Source organism: Pongo abelii, chromosome 1, assembly GCF_028885655.2.
Source record: "Pongo abelii isolate AG06213 chromosome 1, NHGRI_mPonAbe1-v2.0_pri, whole genome shotgun sequence".
NCBI lineage: Eukaryota > Metazoa > Chordata > Mammalia > Primates > Hominidae > Pongo > Pongo abelii.
Window position 1 is genome coordinate 158,567,174 of NC_071985.2, and position 23,566 is coordinate 158,590,739.

The 23,566-nt window shown below is 36.6% G+C and overlaps 1 protein-coding gene across 1 annotated transcript in view; it reads right to left on the minus strand.

Moving 5' to 3' along the window:
* The window catches only part of TNNI3K (TNNI3 interacting kinase), a 307,803-nt gene that overhangs the window by 92,863 nt on the left and 191,374 nt on the right, over window positions 1-23,566 (minus strand). Inside the window, 3 exon segments of the mRNA NM_001204855.1 lie at window positions 6,521-6,653; window positions 9,607-9,659; window positions 9,979-10,031. Coding sequence (NP_001191784.1) covers window positions 6,521-6,653; window positions 9,607-9,659; window positions 9,979-10,031 — 239 coding nt within the window.

The following is a 23,566-nucleotide window of genomic DNA, read 5'->3' on the forward strand; positions in this document are numbered from 1 at the left end:
CGGGAAACATGTGCAGGATGTGCAGGTTTGTTACATAAGTAAACATGTACCATGGTGGTCTGCTGCACCTATCAACCCATCACCTAGGTATTAAGCACAGTATGCATTAGCTATTTTTCCTGGTGCTCTCCCTCCCCCTGCCTTCCCCAACAGGCCCCAGTATGCATTGTTCCCTTTCCTGTGTCCATGTGTTCTCATTGTTTAGCTCCTGCTTATAAGTGAGAATATGTGGTGTTTGGTTTTCTGATCCTGTGTTAGTTTTCTGAGGATAATGGCCTCCAGCTCCATCCATGTTCCTGCAAAGGACATGATCTCATTCCTTTTTATGGCAGCATAACATTCCATGGTGTATACACACCACATTTTCCTTATCCAATCTATAATTGATGGGCATTTGGGTTGATTCCATCTCTTTGCTATTGTGAATAGTGCTGCACAGAACACAAGCATGCGTGTATCTTTATAATAGAATGATTTATATTCCTTTGGGTATATACCCAGTAATGCGATTACTGGGTCAAATGATATTTCTGGTTCTAGGCCTTTGAGGAATCACCACATTGTCTTCCACGATGGTTGAACCAATTTACATACCCACCGTCAGTGTAAAAGCATTCCTGTTTCTCCACAGCCTCGCCAGCATCTGTTGTTTGTTGACTTATTAATAATCGCCATTCTGACTGGCATGAAATGGTGTCTCATTGTGGTATTGATTTGCATTTCTCTAATGATCGATGATGTTGAGTTTTTTTTTATATGTTTGTTGGCCACACAAATGTCTTCTTTTGAGACATGTCTGTTCATGTCCTTTGCCCACTTTTTAATGGGGTCGTTTTTTTTTCATGTAAATTTGTTTAAGTTCATTGTAGATTGTGGGTATTAGGCCTTTTTCAGATAGATAGATAATAAACATTTTCTCCTATTTGGTAGATCGTCTGTTCACTCTGATGATAGCTTCTTTTGCTGTGCAGAAGTTCTTTAATTAGATCACATTTGTCAATTTTTGTTTTTGCTGCATTGGCTTCTGACATTTTTGTCATAAAATCTTTGTCCATGCCTATGTCCTGAATGGTCTTGCCTAGATTTTCTTCTAGGGTTTTTATAGTTTTGGGTTTTACATTTAAGTCTTTAATCTATCCGGAGTTAATTTTTGTATAAGGTATAAGGAAGGGGTCCAGCTTCACTTTTCTGCATATGCCTAGCCAGTTCTCCCAGAACAATTTATTAAATAGGGAATCCTTTCCCCATTGCTTGTTTTTGTCAGGTTTGTCAAAGATCAGATGGTTATGGATGTGTAAATTTGTGGTCTTATTTCTGAGTTCTTTGTTCTCTTCCATTGGTCTATGTGTCTGTTTTCTTTTTTTTTTTTTCCAGTACCATGATGTTTTGGTTATGCAGTCTTGTAGTGTAGTTTGAAGTTGGGTACCATGATGCCTCCAGCTTTATTTTTTTTTTGCTTAGGATTGTCTTGGCTATATGGGCTCTTTTTTGGTTCCATATGAATTTAAATTTTTTTTCCAATTCTGTGAAGAATGTCAATGGTTATTTAATGGTAATAGCATTGAATCTATAAATTACTTTGGGCAGTCTGGCCATTTTCATGATGTTGATTCTTTCTCTCCATGAGCATGGAATGTTTTTCTATTTGTTTGTGTCCTCTCTTATTTCTTTGAGCAGTGGTTTGTAGTTCTCCTTGAAGAGGTCCTTCACTTTCCCTGTTAGTTGTATTCCTAGGTTTTTTTTTCTTTGTAGCAATTGTGAGTGAGAGGTTCATTCACAATTTGCCTCTCTTCTTGTCTATTGTTGGTGTATAGGAATGCTTGTGATTTTTGCACATTGATTTGTATCCTGAGACTTTACTGACATTGCTTAAAGCTTAATAGGTTTTTGGACTGAGACAATGTGGTCTTCTTGACATAGGATCATGTCATATGCAAACAGAGACGGTGTGACTTTCTCTCTTCCTATTTGAATATGCTTAACTTCTTTCACTTGTCCTGATTGTCCTGGCTAGAACTTCCAACACTATGTTGAATAGGAGTAGTGAGAGAGGGCATCCTTGTTTTGTGCCAGTTTCCAAGGGGAATGCTTCCAGCTTTTGCCCATTCAGTATGATATTGGCTGTGGGTTTGTCACAAATGGGTCTTATTATTTTGAGGTATGTTCCATCAATACCTAGTTTATTGAGAGTTTTTAACATGAAAGGATGTTGAATTGTATCAAAGACCTTTTCTGCATCTATTGAGATAATCATGAGGTTTTTGTATTTAGTTCTGTTTATGTGATGAATTACATTTATTGATTTGTATATGCTGAAACAGCCTTACATCGTGGGGATGAAGCCAACTTGATTGTGGTAGATAAGCTTTTTGATGTGCTGCTGGACTTGGTTTGCCAGTATTTTATTGAGAATTTTTGCATCAATGTTCATCAGGGATATTGGTCTGAAGTTTTCTTTTTTTGTTGTATCTCTGCCAGGTTTTGGTATCAGGATGATGCTGGTCTCATAATATGAGTTAGGGAGGAGTCCTTCCTTTTCAATTGTTTGGAATAGTTTCAGAAAAAATGGTACCAGCTCCTCTTTGTACCTCAGTTAGAATTCAGTTGTAAATCCATCTGGTCCTGGGCTTTTTTTGGTTGGTAGGCTATTTATTATTGCCTCAATTTCAGAACTTATTATTGGTCTATTCATGGAAGCAACTTCTTCCTGGTTCAGTCTTGCGGGGGTGTACATATCCAGGTATTTATCCATTTCTTCTAGATTTTCTAGTTTATTTGCATAAAGGTGTTTATAGTATTCTCTGGTGGTTGTTTGTATTTCTGTGGAGTCAGAAGTATATCCTCTTTATCATTTTTTATTATGCCTATTTGATTATTCTCTTTTCTTCTTTATTGGTCTAGCTAGTGGTCTATTTTATTAATTTTTTCAAAAAAACACCTCCGGGATTCATTGATTTTCTGATAGGTTTTTTATGTCTCTATATCCTTCGGTTCACTCTGATATTGGTTATTTCTTTTCTTCTGCTAGCTTTGGTGGTTGTTTTCTCTTGGTTCTCTAGTTCTTTTTGTTGTAATGTTAGGATGTCAATTTGAGATCTTTCTAGATTTTTGATGTGGGCATTTAGTGCTATAAACTTATCTCAACACTGCTTTAGCTGCATCTCAGAGATTCTGGTATGTTGTCTCTTTGTTCTCATTGGTTTCAAATAACTTCTTGATCTCTGCCTTAATTTCATTTTTTTACCCAGGATTCATTCAGAAGCAGGTTTTGAATTTTCATGTAGTTGTGTGATTTTTAGTGAGTTTCTTAATCTTAAATTCTAATTTGATTGTGCTGTGGCCTTAGAGACTGTTTGTTATGATTTCAGTTCTTTTGCATTGGCTTAGGAGTATTTTACTTCCAATTAGGACATTGATATTTTTAAGAGCAACATTTACAATACATCAAAAGACACAAAATAGATAGAGATAAGTATAATAAAAATATGCAAGGTTTGTATGCTAAAATATGTAACAAATTATGTAATGTATGAAATTTAAGAAGACCTAAGTGAATATAGAGATAAACCATGTTTATTGAGCAGAAGACTAACATGGTTAAGATGTTCATTCTTCCCAAATTGATCTAATAATTCAATGAAATTGAATCAAATTCCAACAAGCTTTTTATAGAAATATAGACAAGCTGATTCTAAAATTTATATGGAAAAGCAAAAAAATCTAAACGGCCAGAGCCTTTTTAACAAAGAAGAACAAAGTTGGAGGATTCACATTACTTAATTTCACGACTTACTATAATATAGTAAGATAGTGTGGTATTGATTTAAGGGTAGACAGAATAGAGTTGGAAATAAGTGCATACATATAGGGTCAACTGATTTTTGAAAAATGTACCAAAATAATTTAATAAGAAAGGATAGTATTTTTGAAAAATTATGCCAAAAGAATTGGACATCTGTATTAAAAAAACAAATGAACAAACCAAAGAATAACAAATTCCACCCAAACTGGGTACTTTAAAAAAATAAGAACTCAAAATAGATCTTATAAATACAAAACCTAAACCTATAAGACTTCTATGAAAAAATAGGAGGAAGTTTTTATGGCTTTGAGTAAGGCAAAAATATTTTTAGATAGGATACAAATTGATTTAAAATTTTGGTAAGATGGATTTCATTGACATTAAAAACATCTGCTCTTTGAAAGACATTGCTGAGAATACAAAAAGGCAAGCCACAGATTACAGGAAAATCCTTGCAAAACATGTAGCAGATAAAGTACTTCTCCCTATAATCCCTATAATCTAAGAACTCTTACAACTAAATGATGAAACTATTTAAACAAACATTTCACAGAAGAAATATGGATATCAAATAAGCACATAAAAATGTCAATATTTCTAGTCATCAGTGAAATGTAAATATCACAATGATGTCCCATATACCCTCACTCAAATGGCTAATATATACATATATATTTAAAAATAAACAATTCAAAGTGCTGGCAAGGATGTGAAACAACTGAAATTCTCACCGACTACTGTTGGAAATTTATAATGGTACAGACACCTTGGAAAAACTCTTATTATAATGTGTAGCAATCCATCTATTTCTCATTTATCCAATGGAAACAAAAACAACTACACAGAAGCCTCAATTATTTGAGCAGATTTGTTCTTAATAGCCCTAAAATGAGAAGAACTCAAATGGTCATGAACTTCTGTATGCATAAATAAATCATGGCACATCTATAATATGAAATATTACATAGTAGTAAAAAATAATAAATTACTGATAAATAAAGCAACATGATTCCATTTATATGACATTGGTATATAAGCAAGCTTATCCGGACAGAAATGAGGTCATTGTTTGCCAAGGGCTGGAAGTGGGAGAAGTGGATTGATCCCAAACAGGCACTGGGAACTTTTTGGAGTGATGGAAATGTTCTGCATCTTGAATGCAGTTGTGGTTATACAGCTGTATATATTTATTAAAACTCATTGAAGTGTTAACCTAGAAAGGTAAATTTTACTGCAGGTATATTATGCCTAAATAAACCCTATTTTTAAAAAGACTATCGCAGTGGTTTAAAGGAAAGATGGCTTGGGCTACGATGGTGGTGGATGATGGTAAGTGGTAGAGAAACCCATGTATTAGAAGGTAAAATAAACAGGGCCAGGTTAATGGATTGACACAGGGGATGAAGCAAAATGAGTTGTATTTCTTTCTTATGAAAAAACACCACAGTACATCTAAAATTATAATCAATTTTCTGTATATCCATCAATCTTATCAGGATGCACACTCTAAGAAGTGGAGAGAAGGAAGGACATCAGAACAAGACCTTACAAATGGCAATGTTGGTTCAGCTTAAAATAGAGTCCACATGTCCACACTATAATAAGGGCTAAGTCTAATTTAAAACTATAGAAAATATGTAGAGAAAAGTTAGGACAATTACATCATCATTATGCTTAACAAACTATGCACAGAGCACATAACCTGTGAAAAGTACTGTGCTATGCAGAGTGTAATTAAAAGACCATATGGTAGCTTGGGGAAAAAAAAAACTCCAAAATAGAGTATGAGATGAGATGTGGCTTCCTCTCTGTACATGAGTACTCATAAATATTTTGATCTTGGTCAAGACTTTTAACTTGTTAAAAGGGATGTTTAAGTAACATCTCTTTTGACTTTATCCTTCTTATATATTGTTGTAGGGTGGCCATTAGGAGATTACAATATAATTATTTAAAATTACTTATGATTACATTTGACAACTACTTTACAAGTGTGCTAAGTTTTAGGGATGCAAAGTCCTTAAGGAGATTTGTCTAGTGTGACAAGATATGAAAGCAATCCAAATGCAATTGAGAGATAGACGCAAATGAAGTTTACTTTAAACCTAAAATATGTGTATATTTTACCTGTGATTAGATTCCTCACCTTCACTTTCTACACATAAGCAAAGCATAATGTGTATCATCAATGAAAGCCAGACTCACTGCATGTCCCATTTTTAGAATGTATCCATATATATATATGCATGTAATACAAAAATGTTAGGAAAACCCATCTTCTTTTTTATGATGTGAGATAAGCAGAGAGCAGCCCTAATAGGTTATTTCTGTGTTACTACTTTCTTATCCCTATATACATGTTAAAAGGGCAATTCTAAAATCTCATCTCAAAAAATAAATATCACATTGTCCACCTTATTTGCCCTCACATGCCACATGATCATAGTTATTTGCTTGTTTTTTTAACAATCAATAAATCAAGTCCCAAACTTTAATAAAATATACCTGCATTTCTGTGTGTCTGGGTCTGAAATCACAGGTAAGTCATTAAATTTTCTGGGTTGGGCACACACCTTAAAACAATTTAAGATTGTTTGCTTACCTCCTCTTTTGCCATCTCACAGAGACTAATCAGTTTGTGAAAAAAAATTTTCTTGAAGTTATAAAAATCCAGTGAACTTTGTAAAACAGGAAAACTTCAACTGCAGTGTGTCCTACCTGGCTTGAGATGAGCGAATGGAATTTCGCCGGTGAGAATTTCCCACAGACACAGAGCATAGCTGAAGACGTCTGCTTTGATGGTGTACCGAGTGCACTGTGTGAACACCTCAGGAGCCATCCAACGGAGGTTCTGCACATCAAGAAACATCCACAAGCCATTTACCAAGTGTTTGGTTCTTCAGCTGCAGAGTAGCATTCTTCTTAGTGAGAATTTGCTGTGTTCTTCCGAAGCTCTCAAAAGGCATAAATATAAATTAACATCCATACGTATTGCCCTCAATGTGTGCAATAAACATGTTTATACATACACAGTGTGTTTACTGTGGCTGTTCAGTTCCTCAAAGTGCATTTTTTAATCATTGGAAGATCATAAAGTTCATAATTCTTCCTAAAACATCACACCAGTAATTAATCATCAAGTAAGTCCGCCTCTTATACAATGAGAGACAGCATTATTTTTTTTTAATCTATAAACATCTTTCTCCCTTAGAAGCCTTACAAGGTTCAGAATAGCCAACCATGGATTCATCCAGGGACCCTATGTCTCCCTGGGAGTGAATCACACACTGTGGGAGGCACCTCCTTCAAGTCTTCAGGTTGTAATTTAGGAAGTTACTAAATTAGGCCCATAAATAGTGCACTCATGGCTGAGGAGAGAAATGGCTCCAGAGGAGTGCCCAGAATATTCCTATGAAGCAGATTTATCACTGGCTGGATCAGATGTCTTACTTTCTCTGCCCAGATGTGCTATTTATGAACGCTGTTTGTGCAATATTCCAGAAAGGAAGCCCATAAAATATTACAAGTCCCTCCGTACAAAGTCCTAGCCTCTGTTTCGATAACATTATTTACATTCTTTGCATTTGTGATTTCACATTTTTCAGTTAAAAAAATTAGTTTCCATTCTGGGATGCAAATGCATAAATTTGGTTGATTTCTAGTTTAGGGCGCAGAACACTGGATTTAGAGTTAGGAGATGAAAATTCTAGTTCTGGCTCTACCACTTACTGAACAGCTCTGGGCAAGTGTCATGTTTCCTGGACCTCAGATTCCTCAAGGACAAAACAGAGGAGCCACACCCTCCCAGTTCTAAATCCCCATGGCACCTTATCTTCTTAATAAACTTTGCTAAACACTTTTAAACGTCCATCGCAGGAAACCATTATTCTTTTATCACTCTTAACCAAAATCTTGTGTGTAGTGTTGGCTGCTAATTCTTTTGAAATGTCCACCTTATTTTGAAACCATGCATAGTTACAGCTTTCCAATAATATCTTTATTCTTATTATGGTGCTCATATGCATTTCTTCTACATGAGCTTCCACATTCCAAAGAGCCTCCATTTTTATAGCAGATTATGCATTGTGTCACAACATTGTATATGTGGGAGCAGGTACACAGTATGCCCGTTTTTGCACGGAGGGGTCATAGAGTGATTAGATAACAAACATAAAGCCACATAACTAATGAGAAACAAAACAGCTTTCAAAATAAATTTCAAATTAACTCTCTTATTCTAGCCGCATAGTCTTTAAGCACAGCACTAATTTATTTATTAGCACTAATTTATTTATTAGTGCTGTGCTTAAAGACTATGCGGCTAGAATAAGAGAGTTAATATTATTTGCTGTTGGTTAAATTCAATTTAATTACATTCAACAAAAGTTTATTTAGTTGGAGAGTCTCAACTAACTGCTTTTTAGAATTATGTGGGGGAATTTTTAAAAGATGCAGGGACTCAAGATCAATCTTAGGCCAATAAAATCATAATTTCTGGGATCAGATTCAGGCACTATGCTTAAAAAAAGTTTCTAAACTTATTTTAATGTGCATCTAGGGTTGAGGACCACTAATTTAGTTGCCTCTGTGTCCCATGTCTGGGATGAGCTTTGTGTCCTGCCAAAAGATTACTTATTGTTCCCACCTCCCTTACCTCATAAACTGCCATTTTCCTCCTTGCTCACCTTACTCCAGCCATGTTAGCTTTGAACACACCAAGAACTCTCCTGCCCCAGGACCTCTGCACTTACTATTGTCTCCACCTGCATAGCTATCCCCCCATGTAGATTACTCCCATGTCAGGCCTGTTATTAAATGTTAACTTTTTCCTTCATCCTATCTAAATGACGTCCTCATCACTCTCCATTCATTTACTCTGCTTTTATTTTTCTTCATAACAGTCATCACTGCCTGAGATATATTTTGTTAATTTGTCCAGTATTTATCCCCTTCCAGTAGAATATTAGCTCCATAGGAATGAGAACTTAGTTGATGTTGCAAAGACTGAACAAGAAGAGAGGACTGGAGTTAGAAGCCTATTGCGATACTAGTCCAGAAAAGAAATGATGAGAATCTGAACCGAAGCATAAGGAAACGAGAGGTTTAAGAGGTTAAGATGAACTTAAAGAAGAAAAGAAAGAGACATCCAGAAAAGGTGATTGAGTGTAAGTAGAAGCAGGAAAGGGAAAGAATGAAAAATTACTCCAGGCTTAGGTAATTAGTTATCACAAGTAGTCCAGAAAGAGAAGTCTACTTTTTTTCAGGGGGAGGGATTGGGGAGAGTGAAGGAGAGGGCAGGTAATGAATTTAACTGCAGACATTTTGAGTACAGTTATCCTTGCCTCAGTTATTATAATTTATATTTTACTTAAGCATTAATACTTGGATATACCACTTATTACATTACAATGTTAAAGTGGAGAACGATGAATAGTTAATAGACGCTGATGAACTACTAATTTTATTGTGAGTTCCCTATTAAGTGTTAAGTTTACTGTAAGTAGCTAGGTGATCTAAATATGAAAAGATCCATGCCCACCACGTTCTTTTCAGTTACATTTGAAACATATTCTGTATTATTTTATCCATAATGTTTTCCAAATATATATCTCATCTATTTCTCTAGTAGAGCCTTGAGGTAGTTATTTTGACAGCTTACTAAAAATAAAAACATAAGCCACTATCCTGACACTGAGACAATGACATTTCTTCCAATTAAAACTGCTCTCATCTTGCGTCCTCTCATGCTAAGTTTACACATTTTAATTGGTTTATAATTATAGGAAACACAAGCAGCAGCAAACCCCAGGTTGTTTTGTCATGTTGTCTTCATCCAGAGACTGTAGAAATCTTGATTCTGAGGGAAAGAGAAAATAAATCACGTCAAAGGAAATATCTTAAAACCAAGGTCAAAGATCACAGTTAAAATTTTGAAACCTCAAGGAACTTCTGTCTTATTCAAATTCCCACTTCCCTTCTCTTGGCTGGAGATAACAAAGAAGAAAAACTAGAAATAAATGACAGAGTTTCAAAATGGAGGGTCATTGAAATTTGAATGATTTAGGGTAGGATAGCTGTCAGTGTTCAGTGTTCAGTTTCATGGTACAATATCAGGCGCTAACTAGGAACAAAGTAAGAAAGGATGCCATTTGGAGTATTAGTCATGGAAATCTCACCTCCAAAATCTGCCACCACAGCATGTCCATCCTCATAGAGAAGAATATTGTGACTGTAAAAAAAAAAAAAAAAAAAAAAAAGTAGACATTTGAGTAAGCTTTGCTATGTCCTAATCTAATTGGCCCCTCAAAGAAGAGGACCATAGACATCATTTGTTTGCCCTAGAGAATAAATGGGCCTCAAAGGGCTAAATCAAAATTTTTTAGTTTTGCTGATTCAAAACAGCTATTTATAAAATGTAATCATGTTTATACTTTATCTAATGTTGAATGTATAAAGAATTCCTACTTTAGACAAACCCTCTAAACTTGTCAAAAAGACCCATCAGCTGCCAAGATCAGTTTTTCAGCTCCTTGAGGCTCATTTTCTAACACAATTGTGGTTACAAGGAAAGAGTGAAAAGCATCATGGCCCTATTAGAGTCAGAGCAAGAGAACCAGCTTGCTGGAACCCTAGGCACAAGGACAGTTCAAGACAAGGCCTGAAATGAATGTAGCAAAAGGATTCTCTATGGAAAATGCCATGATCAATTCATTCTAGATACAATTTCAGCACAAAGGAGTGTTTTGAGATCTGTGAAATGATGCCAACTAAACCACTTTTTAAGGTTTTGAGGAGAATAGCATAAAGGTCACCAAAGTCCCCCTTCAACCAAGAATTCAAGTTAGATTAAGAAGAGTGTCAGAGTAGATCTTAAATGTTCTCACAACACACACAAAAAGGTAGCCATATGAGGTGGATAGATATGTTAATTAGCCTGATTATGGTAATCATTTCACAATGTATACATATGTCACATCACCTGGTGCATCATATGTATAACTTTTATTTGTTAATTATACCTCAATAAGGGCAGAAAAAAGATTGTCTTTTTAAAGAAGTAAATCAAAACTGAGATAGTCCAAAGAGAGCTTACTCTTCCCCAAAATTAGTAAATTTAATTGTGGACTATCTTACAGACATGCATATGATAGTCCAAGATTGTCTTTGAATACTTCTTACCATATGTCTTTGATGCCCATTTTACATTTGGCTTATAAATGAGTCATTTCAGTATTAGGAGATTGCCACTGGATTTTTTTAGTGCATATGGGCTATATTATATTTATTTTATAATAAATTACATAATATTCCTTTATCCTTAATTATTTTGCTTCATGGTCAAAACAAGAAAAATACCACTATTTCTTAATCTTGAGTGAGTCCAATATGATATTGAATCACTTTATATAATTGCCTTCCCGCCTTGACTTGACCTTTATAAAAAAGTTACTTTTGAACTTCTCTTGTAATTGCTACTGATTTTATCTTTGGAGTATAAATAATCTTCTTTTAAATTACAGAAAATCTAAAATACGTTAAAATCATTTTTCTTGTAGCAGCGCAGTGTAGAAGTATTCCAGGATGTCAAACGAAACAGGGACCTCCAAGATGATGTCTTCAACCACAAATTACTAATTAATACACATGATGAGAATGAGACTGTCCTATCAGAGAACTCTACAGCACCAGGAGCACTCTGGAAGTTCAAATGCAACAAGAAAAGTGCATCTACACGCTATACTACTAGACAGAGTGGGTTAAGAAAGGGATTAGCTTTGAAGTGGGCTTTGCAGAACAGTTAATAAGTATATAAATATGTGCTGAGACTTTATCATGTGCCAGGAAAATTTCTGTATACTGGGATATAGTGGTGAACAAGACAGGCAAAGACTGAATTTATACAGTAGTGTAAAGGAGATGAGGCTGGAAGAGACAAAGGGGAAATGAATTCTAGATTGGGGAAAGATCTTGGCAAAGGACAAGAGTTGGGAGTGTGTGTAGTATGCAATAGGAATTATACTAAAAATGTACTTACTAAATCAGAGAGTGCATGCTAAAAAATAATGAGGGAATATTTGGGTGAAAGTGGTGTTGAATTGCTAGGGAATTTGAAATTAGAGAACAATTCTGGACTTGATGCAGGATGTCAGAAGGCACTAGTACAGGTTTTTATGCATATATTTTAATGCTCTGAAATCACAGACTGGTATTTCCGGATAATTTTAGAATGCAGTTACCAAATGACTAAAGTGCGAAGGTAGAGTAGAAAAAAGAAAGCAGTAGAGTGGATCTATCAAAACATCTGAGAGCAGTTTATATCTGGGAGCCTATCTGGGAGCAGTTTAAATATTAGAGACTAAAAGACAACAACAACAACAACAACAACAAAAACAAAGATAACCTCCAAAATTCTAGCTTGGTCTTCTAACTACAAAGCAATAATATACGCAGTGAGAAAGAGCCATATAACCAGAAAACCTGGCAACTTTTATGAATAAAATAGTGGCTTACTTGGGAGTCTGTGGAACTTGAGTCAGAGTTATGCTTGGCAAGATTAGACCCACCTGATAAACAACTATAACATTTATCACATTGAGGTCACATTCCAAATGAACTCTTATGTTTAAAAAACAGTAACAAGTCAAACAAAACAAAGGATGCAGTGACAGTTTAGGAAGACAGGACAATGAGAGTTCATAGCAATAAATGTGTCTAAATGTCAAAAGGATGCTATGAAAGTGACTTTGCAGAATGAGAGCAACTTAGCAAGTGCTAGAATAAAGTGAACATTTCTATTCACTTCAAGATAGTCTTGGATTTGTCCACTCCTTCTCTAACCACTCAGTAATAATGAAAACTAAATTGTAATACCATCTCCAAGATTCTTTCACTCATTTTTTCCACTTTGAAGTAAGCCGTGCTTCCTATATGGAGTGAAATTCATGAAGAGGGGCAGGCAGGGTTGAAGCTGACAGAACCTGTACTAATCAGTCACAGTGACATAGCTTCAGTGGGCATCACACCCAGAGTCAAAGCCTCTAAAATCAGGGAGGTTGTGTGAAGGGTCAGCAATGTCAGGTTTGAGGATACCAGGGAAGGAGAAGAGCTTGGAGCTGAAGCCAGCTAGGACAACAGAAATGGTACAATTATTATTAAAGGCGAGTTCAAGAGTTTATTACTGAGAGATGTCGTGAACTACAAGTCCGGAGCAGTGTAAAGATTGTGGGAATGTGGGAGTAGTGACAGAGATGGTGGCAGTGCAGAGAGAAGGGGGTAAATATTGAGTGAGGGTCTCCTGTGAGCAGGCACCAGTGTTTTCAACATTTTCCCATTCCTCATGGAGCCACTATGGAGATGGTATTAGCATACCTATTTTACAGATGGATAATTGAGGCTAGAGAGGAGAAATCAGTGTCCTGTATCATAGCTGGGAAGAGGTAGAGCCAGGATTCAGTCTCCAAAACTTTCCTGTTTTAGGAGAAGCTGACTCTCACACCAACCATACCCAAAGGAGGATTCAGGACTGCTATAATTAGATGTCTGGAAAGAAATTCCTGAAATCTTGTTTGGGTTAAGTCAGGCCTACCAGCTAGTGCCCCAAATACCTGTTTTGAATATGTTACTGTAAGGTAATGAGACTGAAATCAATAAGCTAATTAGAAATAAACCTAATATACCTGTGTTCCACCAAGGTAAAGCAGGCAAAGACTACCTTTCCTCCCTTCAAGAGATTGGATGCTATGTCATAGGCTCTTTAAAGAAATGTAGGTTAAGGAAACATAATCACTGCAAACAAGGAAAGTGCAATTTGACCTGGGAAGTAAGCCAGGCACATGAAGAGTGTCAACACCAGGGAGACAATCATCAGGATCAGAAGAGAGAAATGGAAGGGTGATGGGAATTCTCAGACTTCTTTTCCTTCAAAAGACCACCCAAGAGGTTTATTTACATCCATTTGCTCTTCTATAAAATCTTGAGAGAGAAAGGCAGTCTTCTGTTATATATGATATTGCAGAGTATATTCATGAGCATTGTAACATTCGTGGAAATAGCCCCATGAGTCAGATCCTTCTGATTTGAATCTGACAAGTCAGCAAAATTTGATTTGATTTGACAGATGAGCAAACCTGTCAGTTGAGCTAGTGCCTCAGCCCTTACCTTTGGGGTCAAGGAAAATGGTTAACTTATACTATAATATACAAACACGTACACGTAAGCTGTGCATATGCATGTGTGCGCGCGCACACACACACACACACACACACAGACTTGCATCTTAAACTCTCCAGAAGCATCTTCAAGGGTGAAGAATCACTGAGGAATGCTTTTTAGATAAAAACGAGTTTGGTAAAGACCACTAAAGGAATTTAAGTAGATAGAAGTCAACTAGTCCTTTATGCTTAGAGTAATTTTTAGCATTTCTGTGTTTAACATTTTGATTTCATCTAAATAAGTGTGATTTCTATACTCCATGCTGTTTGCTAGCTTAATATTTTGTTGTGTCAAGTGAGGCTTAAGTTCAGAAGCAAGTTACTTAGTTCATGAGCGCGCCCAGCCAACCTTGCCATGTCAGCAGCTCAGAAGGCTTTATTGCTCCTTTTGATCACCCTGCTTTATAGGAGATACGATATGCTAGAGGCGCATTTACTAATCTGGAGATCTGAACAAATCTCTACATTTTACTGTAATTGATCTCTTTTCATCTCTTGCTCCTTAGTCTCCTCGGCTCCTTGCCCCAGATGTTAGGACTTGGGCTGAAGTTCTAGCTCAACCAATTACTGACTCAGTTTACTATCTCTGCTGCAAAGGCTAAGTTCTGTGCTAGAAATTGCAGTGTATGCCTTCAGAAAGAGAGTGTGGTCTGCTTGGGAATGAAATGCAAACTGAAAGAAAGATCAAGGTACATAATCTAAAATTTAAAGTGGTTTTCATTCTGAGATACCTAGAAAATAATATAGTGAATGTAAGAATTTATTATAAAAAAGATCATTAACCAAGTAAACCAAGTAGAAAAAAATAGTCTTAAGAAATATGAGGAACAGGAGGTACTACATAGAAAGAGGACCTATAGTCAGAAGACTGCTTAATACCTAGTTTTTGCTATTACTAGTCCTGTGATTTTGGCCAAATTATAATACTTTAACTTTTTGAGACTCTTTTTCTCATCTTCAAAAACTGTAAGAGGAATGAAGAAAATGAAAAAGAGATAGATGGAATTTGGCAAATTCTGAACTGCTGAATAAGTATTAACTATTATTAATACACATAATACCTAGCTTACAGCATGTCTGTCCTAATTAAGTGCAAATGCACTTTCGTAAACAGTAAAGTTGTATACATTAGGTATTAAGTAATGAATCTTGGAAGCAAAGTGACTTTCTGACTCAAAACTCACAATAGAGACAGACTTTACTGTGGAATATTTCAAGTCACTCTTAGTACTAGAGAGTCTTTTCTCCTTCCACTCTTATTGTCTAATTCTCCAAAACTATTTCTGCTTTGATTGAATGAGGGTGTTTCACTTAAGGGAATCTTTGTTCCCCTGACTGCACTGATACCACAGTATTTGGATTTGGCTCTAGCTTTGTCTTTTACCATGAAGCAAATGATTTGAGTCAATTGTTTATGTAACAGAAGTGAGTATTTATCTCTTTGAAGTGTCTGTCTTTCACAGATTACTCCACAATAATATTCTTTTAACCTTAACAATGCATGCACTTAGTGGAATACAAAATATAACTGAGGGCAAGATTTACTTCATCCAAATAAACGATGTGGATAGAATCCACGCTCTGACCTTCAGTTCTTTCTTCCTCAGTAACACGGTTCACATTCAGACATGAATAAGCTGTTTGCAAAGTGGTATGTGCATATGTGTGTGTGTTGTGTTTAAATCTTATAAATGTTTTCTCCAGATTTCTTTTAACCAAAAGTGAATGGAAGTTAAATTCTGCTGGTTCCTTTCTACAAAAGAAAATTTTCCCCAACCTCAGAATTGAATTAATTTAATGAAGTCATTATGTAAGGATCATGAGTCTTTTCATTTTAATTGCCTGTATTGAAAATTTACCTAAAGTGCTCGAATGATTCATAATCAGTTGGTTATGTACTGTAGTCCAATACTAATTGTCACTATTAATCAGACTGGCCTGATTATTAGACCATTTTCCAATTCCGATTTTCTTCCAGAGCTGGACTGAAGTTCATGGTGGCCTTAGAAGGATCAAGGTGACTTGCTACTTTCACTCCGCTACCATTAGGAGTTCTTTTAAGTCACTTAAAAATTCATAAATATTAATTCATTTTTTCTGAATTACAGAGCCATGTAATTGCCTGTGTCAGTTGTTACTAACAAAAACTAGTGTAAGGGCACCATGGCCAACCTCTCAGCGTCCTTATTTGAAGAGATGACAGCCCCCAGAAGTGTAGGCTTAATAACACAACTGCAATCCTTCCGAGGCTTCCTATAAGCCACTGTTTTCTGATGTATCCCTGAAGGTGATTAACTCACATGATTAAAGACACATGGCTATCGGCATGCCTGGAAGCATTCCAAGGGTTAAATCAGTGGAAGCAATTAGGCTTCATTTTCAATCTCATCACACTGTGAAAGTCATTAGTTTACAAACACATCTGCCTGACAGGCAATCATTCAAACCTGATGCTAAGGAGTCCTGGTCTTCCGATCTGCTGGCTGCCATATTTTGCCCTTAGAACTATGTGATGGCTCAGGACTCTCTTCCTGCCACAGGCCTTTCTGGGGAGTCTCACCTTGGTGACCTTCAGCATAGGCAACTACATTTTTCTCTTCTCTTGAGTCTTCCTTGAAAACCCCTCATGAACTTTTGGCAGCTGCCACTGCCAAACTCAGTGGGATACCTGAACATAAGACTCCCATACACTGAACTGATTCCAATTTGTTTCAAGGAGCTGATTAGACCCTTGAGGTGCAATTCACATCCACTTACTTTGGATCTTTGCACCCTTTCCTAAAAAACTCTTCCAAGTCATCTAGATCTGCTCCTTGTAGTTGCAAATATAGTCTCATATGCTTCCTATTTTGGTCTTTTTCTTATTTGAGTCTATCTGTCTATCTATCATCTATCTATCTATCTATCTATCTATCTACCTACTTATCTGATCTCTGCTTCTTACATAGCTAGGTAACAACTATTGATCATAAAGTCATTATCTTCTTGAGGATAACTGCTGGAGGTCCTGGTTTTGAGCCCCAGGATAACAGAGACAGTACGTTTGGGCTCGGGGAGATTAGCTCCTTATTCATGTATATTATGTGGTAACTGGACTGTCAGGAACTACCTGGGGCTGTTTCACAATTTGGGCTGCAGATAGAAACATAATAACAATTGTACAGTAACATGAGAAATCACATACTTTAAGTTCATAGCCAAATAAAGCCTCACCAGACATTCTGTTTTCTCAGAGACAGGGTCTCACTCTGTTGCCCAGGCTGGAGTGCTGGGATGCAGTGGTATGATCATGGCTCACTGTAACCTCGAACTCCTGGGCTCAACCAATCCTCCCACCTCAGCCTCCTGAGTAGCAAGGACTACAGGCACACACCACCATGTTTGGCTAATTTTTGAACATTTTGCAGAAATGAGGTCTCAATACGTTACCCAGGCTGGTCTTGAACTCCTGCCCTCATGCAATCCTCTCTCCTTGGCCTCTCAGAGCACTGGGATTACAGGCGTGAGCCCCTGCTTCAGGCCACTTCATCCTACATTCTTGACACCTCCGTGTACCTTGGGGCCTAACATAAACTACTTCAGGACTCCTACCATGTCCAGAAGAATTTTCTTCAAGTTAAATGAAGCCTATGGAAGTCTGTTTTTCAGACGTTATTTTATCAGGGCACTCCCCTCCTTACCAAAGGCCAGAGAACCTCAAGTGTAGGCTTCACTATTAATCCCTTTGAAGGCAGTTCTTCACTACAAATACAAACTGTAATTTTATTATTTCATGATGCCAGAAAACAACCCTAGTTTGACTTCATACAGATTGCCTTGAAATTCCTCGTATATACCCTTGGTTCTGTAGAGGAGGCATGCAGGTGAAGAGCTGTGTTGACCGTTCAATAGCTCCCAATACTCATCCAGGAACAGCAATACACAGATCTTAAACGTAATCTAGGTTAGAGAAAAGGAATTTACCAAAGCCCCTATCATGACTTCTAAACACGGAAAACCTAATTTCAGTGAACTCTTGGAAACCATGGAAACTGAAAACTCCAATAAATGCAAAGGATTGTACAACCTTGATTTTTCCTAAAACAAACTTCAATCTGTCAGTAGAAGTATATTGGAAGGCTTACCTCTAAAGCTAGTGGATTTGTCCCATTGCCAGTGGGATTGAAGAGGTGGATTGTAAGATTTGTATTGTGGTTAAACCCATTTATTGAGGGTAATGTGAAAAAAAAAAACTCATACTCTTCATTTACTATTTGCTCAGCACCATAAAAAGCAAGTGGAAGAGTGATAATGACTAAATAAATCTAACCACATACATGCATGCTATTGATTCTGAGGTTTCTATGAGCAAGTGCTCTAGAATGAACAAGCAAGTATAATTTTCATTTCTATGTATGGTTACAGTCATTTCTCATTCATCTTAACATGGTATAATATGAAGAATCTTAGGTATGCAAACTGCAAAATGTAACATTTTTGAATGCTGAAGTGACGATCAAGGTAACAACACAGGAGATGACAGCTATGCATTCATTATATATAATTTGTTTTTTTAAATTTAAAATTGAGAAAGGGAGGAAGTATATTGGAACAAAATTGGCAATTTTTCTTCATAGGGACTAACATTTCTCTAGTGCATTGGTACCGTGGATGAACAGAGGTTTTTGACTTCCAACAATTGGTTGTGAAACTTGGATTTGGTGGTCACAGGCGAACAATGTGGGATATTTTTTTCCCATAAAGCATATAGTCAAAACCTCAGAGAATAAAGAAGATGGCAAAAGATATGTGACATTTAAGTATGAAAAGGTAATAATTAGCTAGTCTGATTACTAAAATAAAGTCATCAAGCCAAAAAAAATAAAAAATGTTTCCAACTTTTGCTCTTTAACTATTACCTAAATACTGCTTCCTAGCCACCTTTCTGAATATTCAGTTTTGAATATACTAAAAACTATAAAGTCCCTATGCAATCCCTACTCTGTACATAAGCCCTGAAATGCACTGGACATTTACATGTGATGAGCAAACACAAGTCTTCCAAAACAAAGGACTGGCAGGAAAACAATATGAAAATCTACATAGCAGAAATGTAGCAGACAGAACAAAGGAGATACAGCAAGCAATATTTTAGAATTGAAAGGAAAAGATCATTAAATGATCCCTTATTCTATAAAGGAGGAGCTGTTTTTCCTCCCAAGGCCACCTAATGAATCATTTGACTAACAACTATTCTTTTTCCTATATTACTCACTCTTTTTTCCCTGAACTGAGGATCTAAGCATGTCTCCAGCCTATGTGAAATGTGGAGATACAGATGCTAAAGGCACTAACTACAGGGTATCTATTTGCACAAAAGTGTCACCGGATTCTTCTCACTCACGTTTAAGAAACGAGATTCAAGAATAACTCTCTGGCAATGTGCCAGGGACCTTCTGAGCACCTATTCAACATCCAGACATAAAAGGTCTGTTAATACTGTCCATCTCTGCATGTTAAAATTAAATCCCAGACACTAATGGGGAAGTAAGGGAAACAAAACAAGGCCAGGGAGAGGAGAAAATAAAGGAAGAACTATACGAAAGATGAGTGAGACAGAAAAAAAGAGATGCCATTGACATTTTGTGTGCCAAGTTTCCTGTTAGAAGACCCTGGCGTAGTTGTACATGTGTCAAGCAGATGAGGGCTGAGCTTAAAAATAACAGCTGTGAGGAGAGCTGGGCTTTATCAACAAACGAGGTTTTCTGTATTAAGAAGAGAAGCCTCAGACTTGGGCAGCTCTATCTCTGACGAGCAGAGGTTTTGCTCCTGCAGAGCTTGATCTCTAAGAAGTGTTGTCTTCTAACCTCTCAGAAGGAGCCACAAATGTTGTTTTAAAAAGTATGACTTCAGGGGAATTTGTTTGCAGCTCCTCGCAAAGTGGGGATTTGTTGGTAACTCAGGAAAGGAAACTGCTTTTACCTACTGGACTAATCTGAAACTATAGCTTTTACTATGGTATCTCCATCTCCCCTTAGTGAACACAGGGAAACTAAATGCTCATGTCTCTGCAAAAGGGCAGGTTAAAAATATACTTAGTCTCATATGCCTTCCATCAAGGACACTTTGAAAATTCACAAGAAATGAACATATCTATTTTTTTTTTAAATTCACTGAACCATTCAGCGTCTCTTCAGTTGCTGAGAAGGGAAGCTGTTTATTTTTTTCAAGACACCAGACAGTCTATCCCTGTGAGCTAGAAGTATTAGTCACAGGAATGTAAGTTATCAACCATGATGGTTTAGGGCTATTTTAGCTCTAACCCTTTGTCAATGCTGTGTGACTGTCCCCAGAATACCCTCCAGCTCATTCTTGCTTCTCTCCTTCCCTTTGTTCATGATGTCTCCTCCAAGTTTGAATTTACTTCCAACTTTTTCTCTAAATAAATATCCCCATATTTCAGGACCCTGTTCGATTATTTCTTCTCATCCCGGCTTTCCTAGCCTTTGTTTCCAATAAGGTTAGAAGCTCCACCGAAGCAAGAACCATGTCAGGGGAGTTATTGATAACCAACAAACTCATACTGAATTAAAATGTATTCCTGACACTAGAGGAGTAAAGAGCAAGAAAGAATGAGAAGAATGGGAGAATTTTATGTGGTGGTTATATTTAGCAGTAACTTTCCCTAGAATTGAATTCGTTAGTTATCAGACCAAATTGTTGTTTCATATTTTTTATAAATATCCAATTTGTGACTCAAAATAAACTTACTGAGACTTCAAACCTTAATTTTTCCCTTTTAGTGTTACTCCAGGAAAATTCTTATCTACACGCTTTCTATATATTCAACATTTACTCAATAAATATTTATGAAATATTTATTTGGCTTTTACTACATTGCTGGATATTGTGCAGGACACAGTTTTCCAATAAACTCACCTTTCCAGTAAAGATGAGGAAATGAGCTGAATAAACACTCTTCACTTTATCCCTCTAATCATTGACCGCCATGCATAAGCCAGGCCCCTCTGCCTGAAGCTCTACTCACACCAATGACTTCTGCCTCACGCCCTTCCTGACCAACGTGTTCCTCGTCCTTATTTTAAAACAAGCTTGTCTTGCCTGCTGTTTGAATCTTTACCCAAATATTCTAGCCTGCACCAATTGAGACTAAATGGTTATAACTATTTTCAGTTCCATACATTTGGCACTTAGTATATGTTCTCTCTTCTTACTACATTTTTTCTCTTTGCACAGATCTCATATTTCTCCAGGTAGATTAAAACTATTCTTAAGCCACTTTGTATCATTTGTCTCCTATGATCTGAGCAAATTATAGCAGCTCAAGAAACACTATGGTTGTGAATAATCAATATAGTTACTGATGTTACATCTTGACTCTTCAAAGTAACCTTCTAAGAAACATTCTATGTCTCTCTTCTTTTTTTTTTTTTTTTTTTTTTTTGAGATGGACTCACTCTGTCACCCAGGCTGGAGTGCAGTAGCAAGATCTCTCAACTCATTGCAGCCTCCACCTCCTGGGTTCAAGTGATTCTCTTGCCTCAGCCTCTCAGGAAGTGGGGATTTCAGGTGCTTGCCACCATGCCTGGTTAATTTTTATATGTTTATTAGAGATGGGGTTTCACCATGCTGGCCAGGCTGGTCTCAAACTCCTGACCTCAAGTGGTCCACCCACCTTGGCCTCCCAAAGTGCTTGGATAACAGGTGCAAGCCTCTGTGTCCAGCCTCTATTTCTCTCTTCTTTATAATCAATATTCTTAAAGGGTTTTCTGCTTCTACATCTTCACTGACCATCCCCTCTTCAATCCACTACAGTCTCATTTTGTCTTTACCACTCCAATAAACCTTTTCAATGTAAACTATTGTGTGGTTAAATCCAATGGAATCCTTTTAGGCTTTATATTATACCACATAATGCCTTTGAGCCCTCCTTCTTCTCAACCAAAGCTTGTTTCTCTTCTCTTAGTGAAGGACATCACCATGAATTTAGTTACCCAGATGAAAACTGGGGGCCATTCTTGATTCCTCCCTCTTTCTCAGCCCCCTTGTAAAATGTCACCATGTCCTAACAATTCTATTTTCAAATCTATTCTAATGTGTCCATTATGCTTTTTAGGTATTACTCAATTTGATAGTGTGCACTTATCTCCACTAGACAAATCAATAATCTAAGACTTTGTATTCTAATATCTCATTTGTAGAACTACAGGAGCTCTCCTTTCAATGGTAGACATGATGTTAGGTATTAAGTAATTATAATGATAAGTATTACTCTGTGCTGGGCATAGTTGTAAGCAACATATGTTAACCAGTTTAATATTCACACAACCCAATGAGATATATAATTATTATGCAATTTTACATATGAGGAAAGAGGAGATAAGCTGAAGCATGAAAGGATGAATGACTCTGATTGTTTAGAAAATCTAATGAGAACATGTAAGGAGAATATGTGATGTGTGACTAAACAGTTAAACTATAGGAAGAAATGTAATCAAAGAAAGGTTAAGTGACTGCAGTATGGTAACACAGCGAGATATTTTGAATTCCTCATCTCATTTAGTCTCCATAGTAACCTTATATGGTAATATTAATATTTCATCTTTACAACTGAGGTATAAGGTCACACATTTGATAAAGTGTCAGAATTATGATTAGAATCCACATTTTGCTGGTTTCTAAATTCATTTACTTTCCTCCACATATGCTTTGACAGGGTCACACAGAATGATTTAAGTAAAGTTAAATTAGAAAGTATGGCCTAGATTTCTAATTTGTTGAATTAATTTGGGAACATCTGTTTTGAATATTGTTTTTAGTGGAAGTAAGGAGAATGAGTGTTAGAAGAGTGCAGTCTGTAAGCTACAGAAAGTATGTGCAACAAAGGGCACAAAAAGTGATGATTAAGGAAAAGTCTGGAACACGGAGAGACAAAAGAAAGAGGGGCCACATGAAGGGGAGAGGTGAGGTGTGTACCTGTGGGAGGGCTGGGAGGGGCAGTGGTGGTGGAAGTGGCCTGTGGCATCTGAAGGAGGAGATAAGCTGAAGCATGAAAGGATGAATTACCCTGATAATGTTTAGAAAATCTAATGAGAATGTGTTAATAGAAAATGTGATGTGTGACTAAACAGTTCAACCCTATGCATATTTCATGATGATGTCTTTATGTGATCAGGTTACTCATGAATCCACCAACTGAGACAAAGTCGAAAGTTACCCAGTGATTTTATCCAAGTTTACCAATAGCTGCTGAGACCTTGTATGCATCATGGAAGTGACACATGATTAGTATTCTAAAGATGTCTACGAGCTATCCAGCACATTGCGGATACTTTGTATTCTGTGCTTTATCCCTGCTGCAGAACATTTTGTTCCTAAAGAATTTAGTGGTTTTTTTTTGGTCTTGATTTATGTATAGCTGTTCTATTTAACTCCATGGTAATAGAAACAAGAATCTTATAAAGATTACCCACATACCCTGTATAGTCAAGAAAACAAATGCAAACATTAATTTCAGTGGCTGGTCTCCAGCAGATGATGAGTTGAAGTGGCC